Consider the following 18,326-nt stretch of genomic DNA (forward strand, 5'->3'; position numbering starts at 1 on the left):
TATTTGCGTAAATATTCACGACGTCCACCGTGTGGCAATTTTTTACGCAAATATTGCATTTGGGGCTCAAATTGTGAATGTTTATGTTAGTTTAACGACAAAAATAGCATCAAACGGCAAATAATGTGAACATATGAAAATATGCAAATAATAAAGATATCATGATATCTGTAAGATATCTTACTTAAGCCAGCATCGTGAACCTTTTTTGAATACTAAAAATAAAAAGAGTATTTTCACAACATCCCATACAACCATCCTGACTCCTTTTGTTGTTCCGTAAAAAGATATTATGTTTCGCTTCATTGTCTTCCAATTATTAATGTAAACTCGCTGCGCGCGCAACTCTTCATCTCGTTATTATGATCTAATGATAGCGCTGCCTTTCCATCCACGGTGGGTTGGGGATCGAGGTGAGTGGCTGACACTTCTCTTCATTTAAAATTTATTGGTAATAAATTAACCCAGAGACTCGTTCCCAGGGGGATGGGGTCCCTCTGCATCACTGCTGCAGTGAGATTGGAATGACAGTGTGACTAGGGCACGAACTCCAAGGTGGTTTGTGTGCTTCGAGGAATAAAATAACATTCAATCATCTATATAGTGGTTTAATTATTAGAAAAGTGTAATACTTCAAGTAATAGTTAAACAACAATTTGCGAAGTTTCAACATAATTGGTGATTGTGAGTTGACCAATTTGAATCGCGAACTTCACAAATAATGATCAAATTAATTGATGCTTCAAGGAATGAAACATCATTCAATCAAAAAAAGTATTACAAAAGTATTACACTTGAAGTAATAATAAAACAATAGTAATTTGCGAAGTTTAATGTGATTTGTGTTTGGGAGTTGGTCAAATAGAATCATGACCTTCACAAAGAAAGATACAATAAAAAGATGTGCTTCATGGAATGAAATAACAACCAATATCTATAGTGGTTTAATTACTAGAAAAGTATGATACCTAAAGTACTATTAAAACAATAGTAGTTTGCGAAGTTTCAATATATTTATTTGTAATTTGTGAACTGTTTCTCATAAAAAGTAAACTAACAAAATACCCGTTAGATGTTTATCCGCAGTGGCAATGACTTTGTAGTTGGTGAAAAATGTCCCATTTACTTACAGAATGATAATTGGATGAACCGCTGATGAATGAGGTGGTAATTGATCCTTTGTACAAATATTTAATAAATGACTACATTTCTATAAGTTCACTCCGCGTCATTTATTTTAGCTTTGCGAGTCTACAGTCTTACATAGCAGTAATTAAAAAAAGAGAATGGTAAAAGGGCGCGCCTGGGTGAGTAATTTCACACATGTGGGGGTTTCAATGCATGCTGTCTGAACGCTACATCAGAGTCTCTACGTGTCTTTAATTCCTAATGCCTCTTCAGTCAATAAACTGCGCTACGAGCTATAGCTAAGATATATGACGCTAGACATTGGTGATGTGTGAAGCTTTTTGGTGTTGATTAAAGGTTTTGGGTTCTTTTGTAATACAAAACACAAACAAATATGTGTGTGATGTCCACAGATTTACATTAAATTGACACCGTTTGACGATGATGATAGTAGAAAGCGTACCTTCAAATATTAGTTGCCGGTGTTGTAGTTTTTGAGAAATTAGTAAACGATGTCATGCAAATACGTTTTACAATTTTCGTCTCATGATCACTGAGACGATTTCTTTTTCAAGAATTTTTTTGACTTATTTCTCAAAAACTACAGCAGCTCAGCAAGTAACATTTCAAGGTAAGCTTTACTACTATTATTATCTTAAAACTATGGTGGCCCCGAAGGGACATCGCATAACGCAAACGTGTGCGCACACGTATGCAATGTCGTGAAACAAATCGTGAATATATGCGCACACGTATACAATATCGTGAAACAATTCGCGAATATGTGCGCACACGTATGCAATGTCGTGAAACAATTCGCGAATATGTGCGCACACGTATGCCACGTCGTGAAACAAATCGCGAATATGTGCGCACACGTATGCAATCTCGTGAACCAAATCGTGAACATGTGCGCACACGTATGCAATTTCGTGGACCAAATCGTGAATATGTGCGCACACGAGTGCGATTTGTTTTGCAATGTCGTGAATTGTATTGCATACCATGTTGCATACCATTAGGATGATGTCATAGTTGTGGATAATTTGTTACCGATCTAGGGAGTACTGTGGCGCTACAGCAGGCTCCCTCTGTAAAGCATGTGTATACCCAGGAACTTGGCACCAGGCCAAGGACGACCACACGCCTCGCTTGGCTCACAACAAAGACTACTGCTGCAATGACTACCGCTTATCTCACTGTTGGAAAGAAACCCCCCCAGATCATTAGACATTTTATTCAAAGGTATGCAACATGGTATGCAATAAAATACACGACATCGCAAATAATATTCGCAGACGTGTGCGCACATATTCGCGAATTGTTTCACGACATTGCATACGTGTGCGCACATATTCGCGAATTGTTTCACGACATTGCATTCGTGTGCGCACATATTTGCGAATTGTTTTACGACATTGCATACGTATGCGCACACGTTTGCGATATGCGATGTCCCTTCAGGGCCACCATATAAAACTGTGTAAGTTTTATGTAAATCTGTGGTCATTGTGTTTTTGGCCTAAACAAATTACATGTACCCTTTAACCTGAAGACCAGCAGAGTTTACAAATTGAAACGTCGAGACCGCACAAGTTCTTCTCAGAACCAACACTTCTCACAGAAGATTTTCAAACATGCTGTTATTGGTGTCTCTCTTTTAATAATGTTGTTGTTGTTGTTGATGGTGCTTGTGGTGGTGCTAGTTATGATGGGTTTGCTGACGCTGTTGTTATGTACTTCGTTTCCCTCTTTGTTAATGTTGTTGCTGCTGCTGCTGTTTCTGTTGTTGCATGCTGCTGTATTTGTGAATTCTTACATTATGTTAGCATAACCGCTCCAGATTTTCAGCAATATCAAAACACCAGGCCTACTACCTTTTGAAAAAATATCCACAGTGTAGTTTTATTGTGTATATTATCTTCTTCTATAAAGGGTTAAAATACTCAAACGGTTCCTAAAACCAAAGGTGTAATTGCCTTTAAACTCTTAAAATACAAAACTAATAAATAATAGCACAGATCTTTTTGAAAAAAGGGCAACAGGCTCTGAAGCAGATCCCTCATACTAAATTAATGAAAGAGTATTCCAGAAATGGAAGACTCTTTTGAAATATTTAGAAGCAATTGGCGCCTTAGCGACTGCCCCCACTTCTTTTGCATTCGTACGGCAGTCGAGCTATGAACACGTCATGGAGTGTTTAACTCGCCGGCATTTCGCCTACTCGTCATTTCATAACTGCAGTTTTGTGTAATATGCTATATAATAGGTAATAAGGTAATATAATTTCAATACCATTCATCGAATGAAAGTAATACGAATCTAAAGTGTTGCGCATAACATTGCACGAAGTTAAATACCTAATAATACATTTAAAAAAATGCTTTCTTTTTTTAAACGACAAAAGGGTTCGTTTTAAAAATAGACAAAACTATGGGTCGTATGAATAAAAAGTAGTATTTACTGACAAGTACTAGCAAAAAGTAAAAGCATAAACTTCCAAGTAGAAGCATTCAGTAAAAGCGTCTTCTGAATTCCGTATGAATAAACCTATTCTTTTACTGCAAAGTATTCACTTAATGCTTTGGAGTAAATACTTCTGATATACCATGGCTGAATGCCTCTTAACAAAAGGTTTCCTTTGTATTACAACTCCCATTCACGTCTACGTACGCGCTCACACACACAGCCAAAGCAGCATTTGATTTAATAGAAACATAGAAATCAAGTCAGCCATGAGGTTTTTATTCTGACAACATTTTGATGAAGACGACTCATCTGGACACACAGAATAAAAACGTTTTTGTTATGCTTTTGAAACATGGAGTGCATGGCAGCGCTGTATATAGAAGATGAGAGCTGGATATGAGCATACCTATTTAAATTAAACTTAAAAGTTTTAATATAGCACGAACAACATTCTATTGAAATGCATTCAATTGTTTAAAAAATTACTTCTTCTGATTTTATGAACAATAAGCCTTAATGATCGAGGCATTCATTTCTGAGTTGAAAAAATTCTTTATATCTTTTTGAAAAGCTTACTGTAATGATACAAAATCTTTTTTTTACAAACGGTTTTATTTTATCCTCAGCATATTTAAACAAGTTTGATTAAAAGCAGTTTGAGTTTGTGTGTATTGTTTCTGTTGTGAAACACTGTGTATGTGTATATTTAATATTTCAGTGATGTCTTTCCTTTGGACTAAAACATTTATCCTGTGAGGAACATTCATAAACACTGTCATTTCTTCGGACGAGCCTTTTACTTCTGTGCCCAAGGTAGCTCTGGAGCTACCTTGAAAAATCACTAGTATTTACTTGCATTTTGTAGTATATTCTCCGTTTTATTCATATGGAAGTAAGTAAGTGCTAAAATTAAAAGAATTTACTTTTTGGTAAAAGTAGATACTTTTAGCATTTTAGTAAATACTTTTAAGTAACAGTTTTTACTTCCTTTTATTCATATGGATGGTAGTAAATACTTGAAATTTTCAAGTAAAAGTAAGTACTACTTTTTATTCATACGACCCAATGTCAGAAAAAAGACAGTGGCACTGGAAAGTGTTAGGCTGGGTGACCGATAAATCACCTTTTCGTTAAAGATTATGTATTGCGAAATGGTGTTTGGAAGACGGGTTTACGGTCGTTGAAAGGAGCCTTATTTGGGGTTGACACACTTTTGGAACAAAATGTGATGAGCAAAAAAAAAGTTAGCTTTATAATGTGATAACGTCTGTTTACTTTTTAATATATGTTGATTTGTTATTACGTATTATAAACTGCACGGCCTAAATGAAAACCACTTTCGTTACTGATTGGGCCCACCCTCTGTAAATAAAGGAAATAAATAAATAGTAACGCCAAAATTTCCCCTAAAACAAAGCAATAAAGAAAATAACTTATTGTCAATAATTGTACAATGTTATTATGTCGGAATCTTCTATATTATTTCCTATACGTCGTTAACAGCGACTTTACAATTACAATAAACATTACAATTATACATTTTCTTTTTTTCGAATGTCGAACAACATTTTCCCTCTTGCAAGTTACTCTGTCAAAATGGAAAACAACTGCATCACTAATGTTAATTCGAAGCCCATATTTTTATGATTGGTAACATAAAGTTTGCCTCTGTTATCAGATTGTGTTCTAACGATAATGAGCAAATAATTATAATTTTCCTGAAACAAGATTCATATTAACTTATCATTAATAAAACATGTCAGTACTAAATAATATACATTAAATGACACATTCTTTCCATCTGGAAGAACAATTACTCTGAAGGAAGTTACGGCAGATTAACCACAGAGTAAAATATTTCCTAAAACCAATAATTATAATGCATCTTTAATTGATAAATTGATAAATTAAAGAGCTTCACATACATCCCTAAAAAATATCTGCGTGAGGTAAATTGCTCACCGGCGCCAGAACGAATAAGCGAGACTTCAGTTTCCTTAATCTTCGGTGTGTGTGTAGACTCCCAAAGGAGCCGGGTTTAATTTCTCGAGTCTTGCTAGTCTTATTATGTAATTACAACTTGATCATAGTCATTATCATCATACTTATCAGAGCGGCTTGTGACGAAGGCTACCGTGTAATAAACAGGGTTGCCAAAAAGTATAGATTGTGTAAGGTATTATGTTCGCATGATTTTTATAAGGCATTTTGAAAGAACACACATTTTTGCAACAAGGGTATTCTTTCTTTCATTTTATTGATACTTCGATGACCAATTGAGTCAAAACTTTCACAGATTTGAATATAAAAAATTGGTTTTTTTTGTACATGGAGAATCATGTATTGGAAACTAAAGCTATACATTACGTATGAGGCATCCAATATGTGTAAAGTTCTTAAACTAGGGAGAAGGGCAAAGAAGTAATTTTCCCACATTTATACTGTTACATAAGGGCGAAGAGCAACAGGTGTTGATAAGGGGTGGGGTTTGGATATTAGGGAGGGTGTGAGGAAGAGAGAGACTGCCCAAAATAAACATACGCGGAATGCACTGTGTGGAGCAGGAAATTCGAAACCAATGCCGGTGACAGCAAAATATATATAGGGCTTGCGGTGGTCGTCTGTCCATATTTCCTCTATACCAAGAAACTGTTTTGTTTTGTTCAATTCACCATCTTATAGATGATAATTTTGGGGTGTGGTTGTTTGGGTGTGGTTGTGTAAATTAAACGGGTAGAAGGCACAACCATAATACTGTCGATCGATAAACCGAATTAAACTGACCAGAGGCTGTTTACGAGTCATTGGCTTTGACTGAGCACAGTGTTTCATCAGACTCAATAAACATGTCGTAGCTGTATTCTTCATTTTTTCCTCTCTCACAGGTGGAAAGTTAATGAGCCGTATTTGATAAAGTACAGTCGTTGTAGTAATTCAGTACAGATTATGGTATTCAATTTAGTTTTGGGATTACAAAAACAACCAAATGAGACAATAGTATACAGTAACTAAAATGAAAAAGCTGAAATGTTAAAGTATACACCATTGGTGCTGTCACAATGAATACAAAAAGGATTCAATTGCACCAGGGTGTTTTACAGTAACACACATTTCGGCCAAAACAATAACTTGGTGTTGTTTTAAAGGTAATCTGTACCTTTGTTTTTACCCGCACGGTTATTGTTATCCAATATAAATGTAGTTGTATACAAAATTAACCTCGTAAATTTCATTCTCAAAGATTATAAAAAGCGTTACCGCGGTAACGCTTCTGGTATTTTATATTTTGTGTGGATAAAAGATCATGTCTTTTCAATTACCGTAGAACTTCTAGAAATGCATTATACTATTACAAGCTGCTGTACCTATAACCAACCGAGTTGTTATTTATATTGCTAAACTAAGCAGACGCCCCCATCCATGTTCAATAATAGACGTTCACTGTACAGACCTACGTGAATGTCCAACAAGCAATATTGAGCAGAGCAACATTGATATCTGCTGTACAAACCTACGTGAATGTCCTTTATCCAATATCTGAAAAATACTGATATTTGCCGTACAAACCTACGTGAATGTCCAATATCCAATATTAAGCAAAGCAATATACTTGCTGTACAGACCTACGTGATGTCCAATGTCCAATATGAAACTAACTTTACTGTCATGACTGGACAGGCGTTTCACGCCTTTGGCGATCCTCGACAGCAGATGCACCCGTCATGGTCCTAACTTGACCATTACGACTGTCTTAAGATGAGTGAGTGAGTGATGAACACCCATGGTGTCAATTTTAACACCCAAATATTTTTGCTGTATAAATTTAGCTTAAAGTTTATTGACCTGGTAACATGCGCTGCATGAGTTCCAGACCCTATTTAAAAGTAAAGTTCACCGGAATGGGATTTGAGGCATTGCATGGTGAGGTATCAACTGGTTTGCGGTAACACAACGTGCTCGCTGGGTAGATTATGTTCTTTTGAGAACTTGTTTTGCTTTATATTCTACTATCATGGAGTAGATTTTCGGAATTCAGAACAATTTCTCAGTTCTGCAAAGAAATGATTTCTCGTCGTAAGCTTCACCGTATTACCGCGGAGTAAGTTCTAATTATTGGTTTCAACGTTTCGACCAGCTTGCTCCTAGTTCAGGGGTCGATTTCACAAAAAGTTACGAAAAGTCCTTACTTAGGACTAGTCCTAAGAGATATCTAAAATGTACAGCTAGTCCTAAGTTAGGACTAGTAACTCGAGATAAGACTAGTCCTAACTCTTTGTGAAATCCACCACTGGCCGACTTCCTGGATTCAAGATCAGTGTTGACCAAATAAAACTTTCTTCAGTATACCCAAATACTTATTATAATTTACCATGCCGCGCTATTACTGAGTGTCATGTCGTTAACGCTGCTTTTATCACCTTAGCTTTATTACCTGCCTTTACGTATTTGTACACTGTCTCAATTACCCTCTCGCACATTATTTTTTTAAAGTCACTGGACATCTTTGGTAAAATGTTAAAGAATAGTTGACTTCTCAATTTGTGTATCCCGACAGAGGCCTACATAAGGTAGCAAACCCGTGAAAACTTGGACCCAATTGGTCATCGAAGTTGCAAGCAAGCAATGAAAAAAAAAAAAAAAAAAAAAAAAAAACCTTTCAGGTGCCTAATAATCCGCTTCTGCTGATACTCTTTCTCAAAAACTATACGTTACTTGAGGGAGCCGTTTATCACAATGTTTTATACCATCATCAGCTCTCCATTGCTGGTTACCAAGTAAGTTTTTATGCTCACAATTATTGTTAGTACATTTATTTGGCGTAATTACCAATAGTGTTCAGTGCCTTTAATTGACCTTCAATGACTCAAAAAGTACAGCGACTCCGATCCAACCCTGCCCTTGAAAGTAGCACTACCAGTTATTCTACGGTGCGAGGCGCAAATAATAGATACAAATGGAAGGTCGGAAGAAATTATTCATTCCCCCTAAGTAAAAACCCACACTGCAATTGTTCCATGTTTGATGGATTGCGTTAAAACACAATTAGCTTTCACCTCATAATGGGTTCTAAACAGGTCAAACTGAGAGGCGTTCTGTGCTATAGGTTGACGTTGACATTGCATTGTTGTTTTCAGAATGAGTGAGCTTCATTGTTTCATGTTTGTGAAGGGTTACGTGAGCGTATCATTTTATATTTCGATTTGAAAGAATTAGATGTACAGATATTTTACAACACTCGAGTGTTAATTTAATTTTCAAACAAACTATTGTTTCATACATAATAATAATAATACAAATAAAAATAATAAAAAGATATTTATAAAGCGCTAAATTGCCAAAAAGGCCTCAAAGCGCTAGATACAAAGGATTTCAAAATACAACATTACAATACAGAGGGTTTCCGAAGAAACGATTTAAAAAGACAATTACAAAAAATACACCTGTATTTCTAACGACAAGTGGTTCATGTTTCGAATTTTCCTGTGATATTTATTCTTTCAAGTGTGCTGTAACTTATTACCAATAATGCACATGTATGTTAAAAGGAAGGTACACGTTTGGTAATTGTCAAAGACCAGTCTTCTCACTTGGTGTGCCCCAAAATATGCATAACATAACAAACCTGTGAAAATGTGAGCTAAATTGGTCATCGAAGTTGCGAGAAAATGATGAGAGAAAAACACCCTTGTTGGACGAATTTGTGTGCTATTAGATAGAAATAAAAGACTTCTGGCTAGAAGTCTTTTATTATTTTAGTGATAAAATCTATGCTACTTCAAAGGGAGCCATTTTCACAATATTTTATACTATCAACAGCTTTCCAAATGTTCGTTCCCAAGTCAGTTTTTAAGTTAATATTTGTTTTGAGTAACTACCAAACGTGTACCTTCCCTTTTAATGAACAAGACGGACTTGGTTGTTGGTATCATAACGAAGTTGCCGGCAGTGTAAGCACTTTATGTAATCAACCGTTACACATAAACTGACAAACCTGTAGAAGTTTGGGATCAATCGGTCAACTGATGGGTCACGAAAAAAATAGTGAAAACCGAGTACACATTTTGGGATGGCATCGATTAAAAAAAAGAATAATGGGAATTAGTTTAATTAATTTCTCATCAAAAATGACATTTCAGACAGGAATAATTATGAAGACGTTTTCTACTATTATTATCATTAGACAGTGTAAATGTGATCTTATACATGTTGTTTGTTACCAATTCTGTAATTGTCTTTTAAATTTGGATCGGGGATAAAGAAGATAATATTATCTTTAGATTGTACTACTTTCAATGTGTTGTATTTGCACCGTATACTCATGCAAACTGTAAGTTACTAGAATGTTTCATGTATTTTGACAATTAAGTCCAAACCACTTACCGTGGATTATGTTCACAGCAAAGACCCGACGGCGATTTAACGGCAAAAGCAAACCTCCGTTTGCCTCCGTTTGCTTTCTACTTCAAACATAATAAAAGGAGGTTGTTTCTTGTGACAACTTAAATGTTGCAGCCATTAAAATTGTTGGTTCGTTGGAATACATGTATTACTTATTCATGTACCTCATATTTATATCAGCCGAAATATATTTGGATAATGATAATTTTGCGACAAATCATTCACGATAAAGGTTGATAACCTGGAGTAATGCTGTCTTAATGTTCTTTGAGACAATTGTGTTGTTCCTAGTTATGGATGTTCCCTAATAACAATCACCATTATTGTCATCAAACGGACCGCGCTGTGATGTTGCGACCAATTGTGCACTGCTAAAGCGAGGGGGAGGGGGTCGTTTAAAGGTACTGAACACTTTTGGTAATTACTCAAAATATTAGCCTGAAAACCAACTTGGTAACGAGCAAAGGAGAGTTTTTTTTTATGGTATGAAACCTTGTGAGAAACTACACCCCCCCCCCCGAAGTAACGTTGTTTAAGAGACAGAGGTCTCACTGACACATTTGAGTATGAACAAAAATACTTCCGGCCTGAAGGTGACATGCCCTTCAAGACTCAAGAGAAGACATAAAAGCTGCGAGATTTTCGTAATGTTTGACTTTCATCCGACCTTTCGTGACACAACGTGTGTCATAATGACTATTACGTGACTGTGAGCACTTATAAAAAGTCCTTAATTAAACTGCGGTTAAAATTCTGCTCATTACAACATTCACTTGCAATAATATCTAAAATACTAATTAGGATAATGGCTAATGAAGTAACACACTATACTTTACAATTATCATTATTAAAAATGCTTTAAAAGGAGGAAAGGCGGCTCTTGATGTATTTGACTCGCTTATAATTTTGCCTTATCTTTAATCACCCGACCGTGTCGAGTTTTTGAGAAACTGCCTTGGGGATTTTTCCTGGCAGAGTTAAAATAATAGTATACATTTGCGGGTTTCTTTATATTTATGTCTACATGGTCATGGGGATTGGTTAAGGTCTAGCGGTACACCTTGTAGCTAATCCTTATAAAGTGCGGGAACGTAACAACTGAATGAGCTAGACCGCCAAGAAGACTGTTGGGGCATTTTATGACAATGATGTCACATTTAAAAACCTGGACACCTTTGCTTATTGTCAAAGACTAGTCTTCTCATTCCCTTGGCGTATCTCAAAATAGGCATATTATTTCTCGAAAAATACGTTCCTTCAGAGGGAGCCGTTTTTCACAACGTTTTAAGGATCGTTAACATTACAAATAATTTTATGCTAACAGTGATTGACAATAGCATGCATTGAAACAAAAGAGTCAAAGAAATAAAGAGATAAACGCCTTAAAGTATGAAACAGAGCATCCATAGCAGCACCTGGGACAATTTATGCCCAAAGACGAAAATCAATGGAGAGACAAAGCACGTGGTTTCAAAGTAAAAATGTAACACCTTTCTCTAATACTTTACATATAACTTCAAAGGGGTTGTTGATGTCGATTTTTAATACCAACAACAGCTCTCGCCAGTGCTCTTTACAAAATAAGTGTTTTAAAGCTCATGGGGGAACTAATTGCCAAAGCTGTATATCCCATTAACAAGTTTTCGAAAGAAAAAAAGGAAAATTTAAAAATGAAATAGACTATCTTGATACCGTATTGAACCCCATCACGGCCATAAGAGCCCCTCCCAAAACTGTATGGTTGTCGACCTCAATCCAGAAAAGGTTGCCTAACCTTGCCGGTCTTTCCCTTATTCCCCTGGGTGTAATTGATCTTTCTAATCTCCTATCGGAACGATAGTAATGCTCTGGCTTGGACCCAAATGATATCCGACTGGCTCTGATAAAGAATAAGTGTAAAAACACAAAAACAAATCGGCTAATCGAGGAATCGGAAAAAGTTAATGCCAAAGTATAACTTTGATGAACCGTTAACTTGGTCACCCCCCCCCCTGTTCCTTGCTCTATGATCTAAGTGTATATGTAAACAGTATTTTAACCCATACACATTTTATTTCATAACGTGGAAGCGTTTTTGAGATATCGCCGAAAATCAGGAGTGATTTCGGTATAGGCCAACACAAACTGAGAAGCGTTTCATGCATAAACGTTTCTCAGTTTGGATTAAGCTTTAAATATCCCTCCCTGCCTCTCTTTAAACCACATCCCCGATTAGCAGAAATGAGCAGGATACCAGCCACAACTTGTACATCTGACCTTGTAGTTCTGCTGGTAACCTTATTCTGGTAAGCAAAATAGTGACCTACTTTTGTTGTGCTAGCAACTTTCGTTGCTTATGACTCAACTTATGGTAGTCTTAATTCAAGGCCCCCATGGCTTCGTAACAGAGAAGCACCCGCACGAGTGTCTCGAAAACCCAAGGTCAGTTCTACCAAATTGATTTTGCGTTTTGTTTTTGTTGATGTACACATAAGGATACAATCATAAGTAATCATAGTTTAAGTGAGTAATATTAGTTGTTGGTTTTACCCATACACACCCAATGTGTGTTAGCGTTAAATATCAGGAACTTACCCGAGCTCTGGGAGTACAGGGCCTACTGACTGTTTACAGTGCTGACATACATCGGTGTATATTGGGAAAAATCATCAAGTTTATCTTTATCACCGATTAAATTTCCATCCATGATGTAAGTAAACTATTGTAAGTTTAACCAATCAATGCTGGCCTCATTTCTTATGATTGGTTTTGACTTTTGTTATCTACCCGGTGAGGGTATAGCAAAATTAAGAAACAGTTATAGAACATTTTTGACAATCTAAATAAGACCCTTGTGGCTTTGTCACTCATGCGTTTTGTCAGTTGTCACCGGTTCCAGTCACTGCACGGCTACACAGTTGTTTAAGCCACGACCCTTGACGGCAATGACAGCACTAGAACTTGAGCCAGATGCCCAATACGCCTTACCATGCTCCACTAAAAAATGCACTTGTACTTGTACTAAAGTAGCTTAGCATAACACAGGTATGCTTACAACAAACAGGTTACCGGCCAAATACCATGTCACATGTTCATTTTGTGATAGGTCCTGCTGCTTGTGTCTGCTTTCACAGAGCTGCTTTAGCACAGAAAGTGTGTATCTTAAAGGCACTGGACACTATTGGTAATTACTCACAATAATTATTAGCATAAAACCTTACTTGGAAAAGAGTAATTGGGAGAGGTTGATAGTATAACACATTGTGAGAAACGGCTCCCTCTGAAGTAACGCAGTTTTCGAGAAAGTAGTAATTTTCAACGAATTTGATTTCGAGACCTCAAGTTTAGATTTTTTTTTTTTTTGAGGTCGCGAAATCAAGCATCTGAAAGCACACAACTTGGTGTGACAAGGGTGTTTTTTTATTTCATTCATATCTCGCAACTTCGACGACCAATTGAGCTCAAATTTTCACAGGTTTGTTTTTGTATGCATATGTTTAGATACACCCAGTGGGAAGACTGGTCTTTGACAACTGCCAATAATGTCCACTGCCTTTAAGAAAAAAATGTGCTTACTGGAAAAGGGATACCAGCCAAACAAAAAAATTGTGAAGTGCACAATTCTTGACTAGTTCCCTGCTTATTTTTACCAAAAAGAATTACTTCAAGCAATATTTTGTGTGTAGTGTTTATTTCTAAGCAGCATATTGTAAGGTTGAAACACACATTAAGGACAGTCATGTATGTTTACTGTTCCGTATTTATTGTTAACAAGGAATATAAAAATTCCTTCCACACGAGAGTGTTGGAAATGTTGACATTTTTTTGCAGAACCATTAATTGCATCATTTACCCGAGGGACTGAGTCCTAGAGCCAGGCATGTTTTCCCTTCTACGATGTGTTCTGTCGAAGCGTATCAGGCATGCTCAATAATTAAAGAGTTAGTTAACCCAGTTGTACGGTGCCCGAGAAAGGACGGGTAAAACAAATGATTAAAAGGAAAAGCAAACGTTCATTTGTCGTTTCCAATACAATATGGGTTGTCTCAAAATATTGTTTAATTTACTCGAAAAACTGTTTTGCTTTTTGCCTTGAGGAGTTGCACCTTTCGATCGAAGGTCTGTTTAGTCAAACTGTTGTTTCGGACACAGATTTGTGTCGAATAAAATGGATAGTCAGACAAAGGGACTTTATGGGACAGACTACTTGTACTACTTGGAAGCGACACACAAATTATCCATTTATACATATGAGCATTGCTATAAAAACGCTAAAAATGATTCTCAAACGTTAATTGTGTACAATACAAAGCACATCAAAATACATCATTGCATTTTAGGTAGTCGTCGACAATGAAAAAAATCGTTTGGTGTAACAAAATCTACTTAACCATCACCACCCTTATAAATCACTAATTAACAGTTTAAAGCTCTGATATAAAAATAAAAATAAACAATACATTATTTGCATTTAAAATAACAAGGAATATCAATCATGAATAATAAACAACAGTTTTGTGTACATTTAATTTAACAATGGTTGGACAGTCTTACCTTTCTTCGCAGGGGGGTCTTGTGACGGTGCTGGGGATACAGGAGGTTCTGAAATTCGAAAATTAATTGGAAAAAATCACTATATTATTGGTATTATTTTCATTTTAGATTGAACCAAGACAACATTGACTAGATCGGGACCTGAATCAGCTCCGAATTTTAATAATCTAAGCATTTATATAGCGTTCTTACACAAAAAGGTCCCACAACGCTTTACAACAAAATAACAAGCAATTAAATATAACCAATACATGTACAAAGCATTGAGAAATAAATAAATAGCTTAAGAAACGAACTAATTGTATGGAAAAGATGTGTTTTTAGTGATATTTTTAAATCGGAAAGTGAATTAGCAAGACGTATTTGATAAGGAAGAGTGTTCCAAAGGTTTGGTGCTGCTGCATAAAAACCTTTGGATGATGACGTATCTGGTTTTAGGTTAAGTGAGAATCCTTATATCTGAGCTGGAGCGGAGTGTGCGATTTGGCTGGTAAGGAGTGATAAGCTCAGTAAGGTAAGGGGGGTAACGCTGATCCAACTGAGCAATCTTGCCATAGTGTTGGTGGTCTCCGTATTGTGTCAAAATTTGCTTTGTTTAGGCCAACATTAGCCTATGTTCAAGCAAACATTATTTCCATATTTGCAAGGGTCGTTGGTTCGAATCCCACCCGAGTACTATTCCTTTGATATGCCTGTGCTAACACAAATCGGTGTATGGGTTAAAGAAAAAAAAACAAATGTTTAAAGATTTTGGGTACTTTTGTACGACACAAAGCACACAATTACTTCTTTCTCAAAAACTACGTCATTTCAGAGGGAGCCGTTTCTCACAATGTATTATACCTATCAACCTCTCCCCATTACTCGTTACCAAGTAAGGTTTTGTGCTAATAACTATTTTGAGTAATTACCAATAGTGTCCACTGCCTTTATCACCTACTGTACTGGCCAAAAACCTTTATTGTCACTGCTTTTATGAATACAAACTTTAACAAACAACTAAACAAAACTCAATGGGAAGTTTCAGTTTAAATGTGCGAGAGAAAAAACCCAGAGAATTATTCGATGGAAAACACACGCAGTCAGGCAGGGACTGATGACCCAATCCACATAGTACCCCGGCGTGACTCGAACCACGGTCTTTGAGTTGGAAGGCGTGACAAGATACCACTACGCCAACCCGACCACTCAATATTTAAGATTAGTGCTTTTAATAACATTTGTTAATAAACTGCCAGAGAACACAACATTTCTTGAGAGCTATTTTTAGATACTTGACACATTATACTTCCGAACCAGAGATGTTTCTTCCGTTGTAAACAAAAGCTTTCTGTTGAAAGACGAGTTTCCGAGGTGAGAACTCAGGCTATTGAATGTCACTACAAGATACCACAAATAATCTATTACCTGAAAAAGCGACGTCCAAAATAAGCAGGAATGCTAAAGACAGCATTATCGTCTTGTAGGACTTTTCTCTCCCAGTCATGCTACCCAAATAGAACTTGAAAGGGGATGATAAAGTCTGCAAATCCCTGTGTTGGAGTTAGTGGAAACATATGATGTACACTCAAGTATGCAAGCGTCGTCTCTTGTGATCACGTCTGCACTAAATACCTATACACGAGTTTTGGGGACTGGCTAGATAGATCATCCGGCGTGACTGTGCTGTCGTAGGTAGATAGCACGCGGTGTCGGTTGTAATGGGCTTCAAGTACGGCGAGTTGAAATAGCTATTTCCGCACAGAAATCAGTTGGCAGACCAGATAGCTATTTCATGCGCTCCAATAATCAAAGGGTTGCCAAAATTCTAACTTTCATATCGGGCATCTCCCAAATTTGTTAAATGTTTTATAAGTGTTACTTTCATGATTGACAATATTTGAACATGGGTGCAACTTGGAATTAGCACAAATTTATTGTGATGTATACGTCAACTACAATGAACAAGAGAATGAATATAAATGGCTACGAGTACAAATGAGGGAGTGATTGTAACAGTTTCTAAAAGTTAAGTCATCCAATCACCGTAATTTTTATATCAGATCAGATGTTTTGCTATTATAGTTCGAGTTTTAATCGGCATAGAACAGTCGTCTGTCAGATGATGCAGCCTTTTCGAGAGCAGTACTGCATCATCATCAAAGATTCAACACTTACCGTTAATTTATAAACTATTCATTGACTCTCTCTAGATAAAAAAATAAAGAGAAAAAAATGAGAAGTCGCGTGACCATGAGGGATGGTTTACGCGTGGACGAACTTCACAAAAAGCATCAACTGCTGCCAGGAGTTATCAATAAGTGAAGAGATCGGGAGCTAGCTGTCACTTTACCATTTGGTGCCGCAAGTGATGGAACCAGGAACTTAATGACTATGATGGTCAGTGCTTAACTGACCAGGAAATCCAGACCTAGATATCATTCATCAAAGTCTACTTCTGTGTATTGTATTCATTAATTTATTTATTTGTTTGTATTTAGAAATAGCTACAAAATGTATGCAACTATTGAATGTGACGTCACGTTTTTCACACCTTCGTCAGGCAACAGCTATTTGGGGGAAATATTTTGGAGTTAATGGCTCATATCATGACATTTTAATTTAGGTACCGCATCGTATCTAGTCCCCTCTATTGATCTAAATATCGTTTGCGTTTTTATTTTGTTGTTAATCGTGTACTTATTTGTTTAGTTATTTGTTTGCTCGTGTTTTGTCTCTCTTGCTTGGAAGCTATGAACAGCTTCATTTCTTCACCACAAATAACAACAATATAACAAATACAGCTATTTACTTTCTGCTATTTGTTATTTGTTAATCATTTATTAATGCACGTTTTAGACTCATTAATGACTATGACGGTCAGTACTTTACTGACCAAGAAATCCAGACATATAATTTATCACTCATCAATGGCCACTTCTGTGTATTTTTTTTAAATAATGTATTTATTTGTTTGTTTGTATTTTAGGCACAGCTATACGAACCATAACGTAAAATATGCAAATATTAAAGTTCCCTTTACGTTTTTTCTCACCTTTGCCAGGCAACAGCTATTCTGGTGGCATTTTTTTTTTTTTAATGCTCAATGGCGCGTATCAAGACATTTTAATTTGTTTGTGGGCCAAACCAGCCTCCAGAAGTTGCTCCAAGGTACTGTAGTTATGGACCAATCCTTGTCCATGTCCATTTACTAATCCATGTCATGTAGGCCACATTCAATTATTGTGTCATTATTTGATACTCAACTTGCCCGTTAGTGACGCTTGTCTCCTTGAGCAAGATAAGTATAGTCAAACTCCGTGTGTAATGTTGTGAAATCTCTCAACATTCTCCTAAAACTGTTCTCTGTTCCTTTTACGAATTGCTTGTTCTGAAAACGTTCAAACGGTTCCTTGAAGGCACTGGACACTACACTATTATAGTAATTACTCAAAATAATTGTCAGAATAAAAACTTACTTGGCAACATTCAATTATTGGGTCAACCTGGCCGCTGGTGGCGCTTGTCTCATTGAGCAAGACAGATAGCAATACTGATGAGGGCTATGCCATCTTTCAATATTCTCCTCTTGCCTGTTCTAGAAACTGTCTAAAGATTCCTGAAAGGCATTGGACACTCGTGGTCAATTCTCGAAATAATTGTTGGCATGACAACTTACTAACTAGCAATGGAGAGCTGTTAATAGTATACAACATTGTCAGGAACGGCTTCCTCTCAAGTTTTGAGAGATAAGTTATTTCTAAAAGTATAAAGACAGACAACATGGTCTTATAAAGGTCCAATGATTTCATGGCATA

The 18,326-nt window shown here is 36.4% G+C and overlaps 1 protein-coding gene across 6 annotated transcripts in view; it reads right to left on the reverse strand.

Annotated features, from left to right (window-relative positions):
• Positions 1–16,189, reverse strand: part of LOC139951350 (neuronal growth regulator 1-like) — a 40,498-nt gene extending 24,309 nt beyond the window's left edge. For all 6 annotated transcript variants that reach the window (XM_071950205.1, XM_071950201.1, XM_071950204.1 and 3 more), the window contains exons 1-2: positions 15,937–16,189; positions 14,530–14,577 (exon numbers count right to left, since the gene is read on the reverse strand). In XM_071950205.1, the coding sequence (XP_071806306.1) occupies positions 14,530–14,577; positions 15,937–16,015 (127 nt within the window). In that variant the 5' untranslated portion in view covers positions 16,016–16,189. The remainder of the gene's footprint in view (positions 1–14,529; positions 14,578–15,936) is intronic.
• Between the last annotated feature and the right edge of the window lie 2,137 nt (positions 16,190–18,326).

This window comes from Asterias amurensis, chromosome 19 (genome assembly GCF_032118995.1).
Source record: "Asterias amurensis chromosome 19, ASM3211899v1".
Taxonomy (NCBI): Eukaryota; Metazoa; Echinodermata; class Asteroidea; order Forcipulatida; family Asteriidae; genus Asterias; species Asterias amurensis.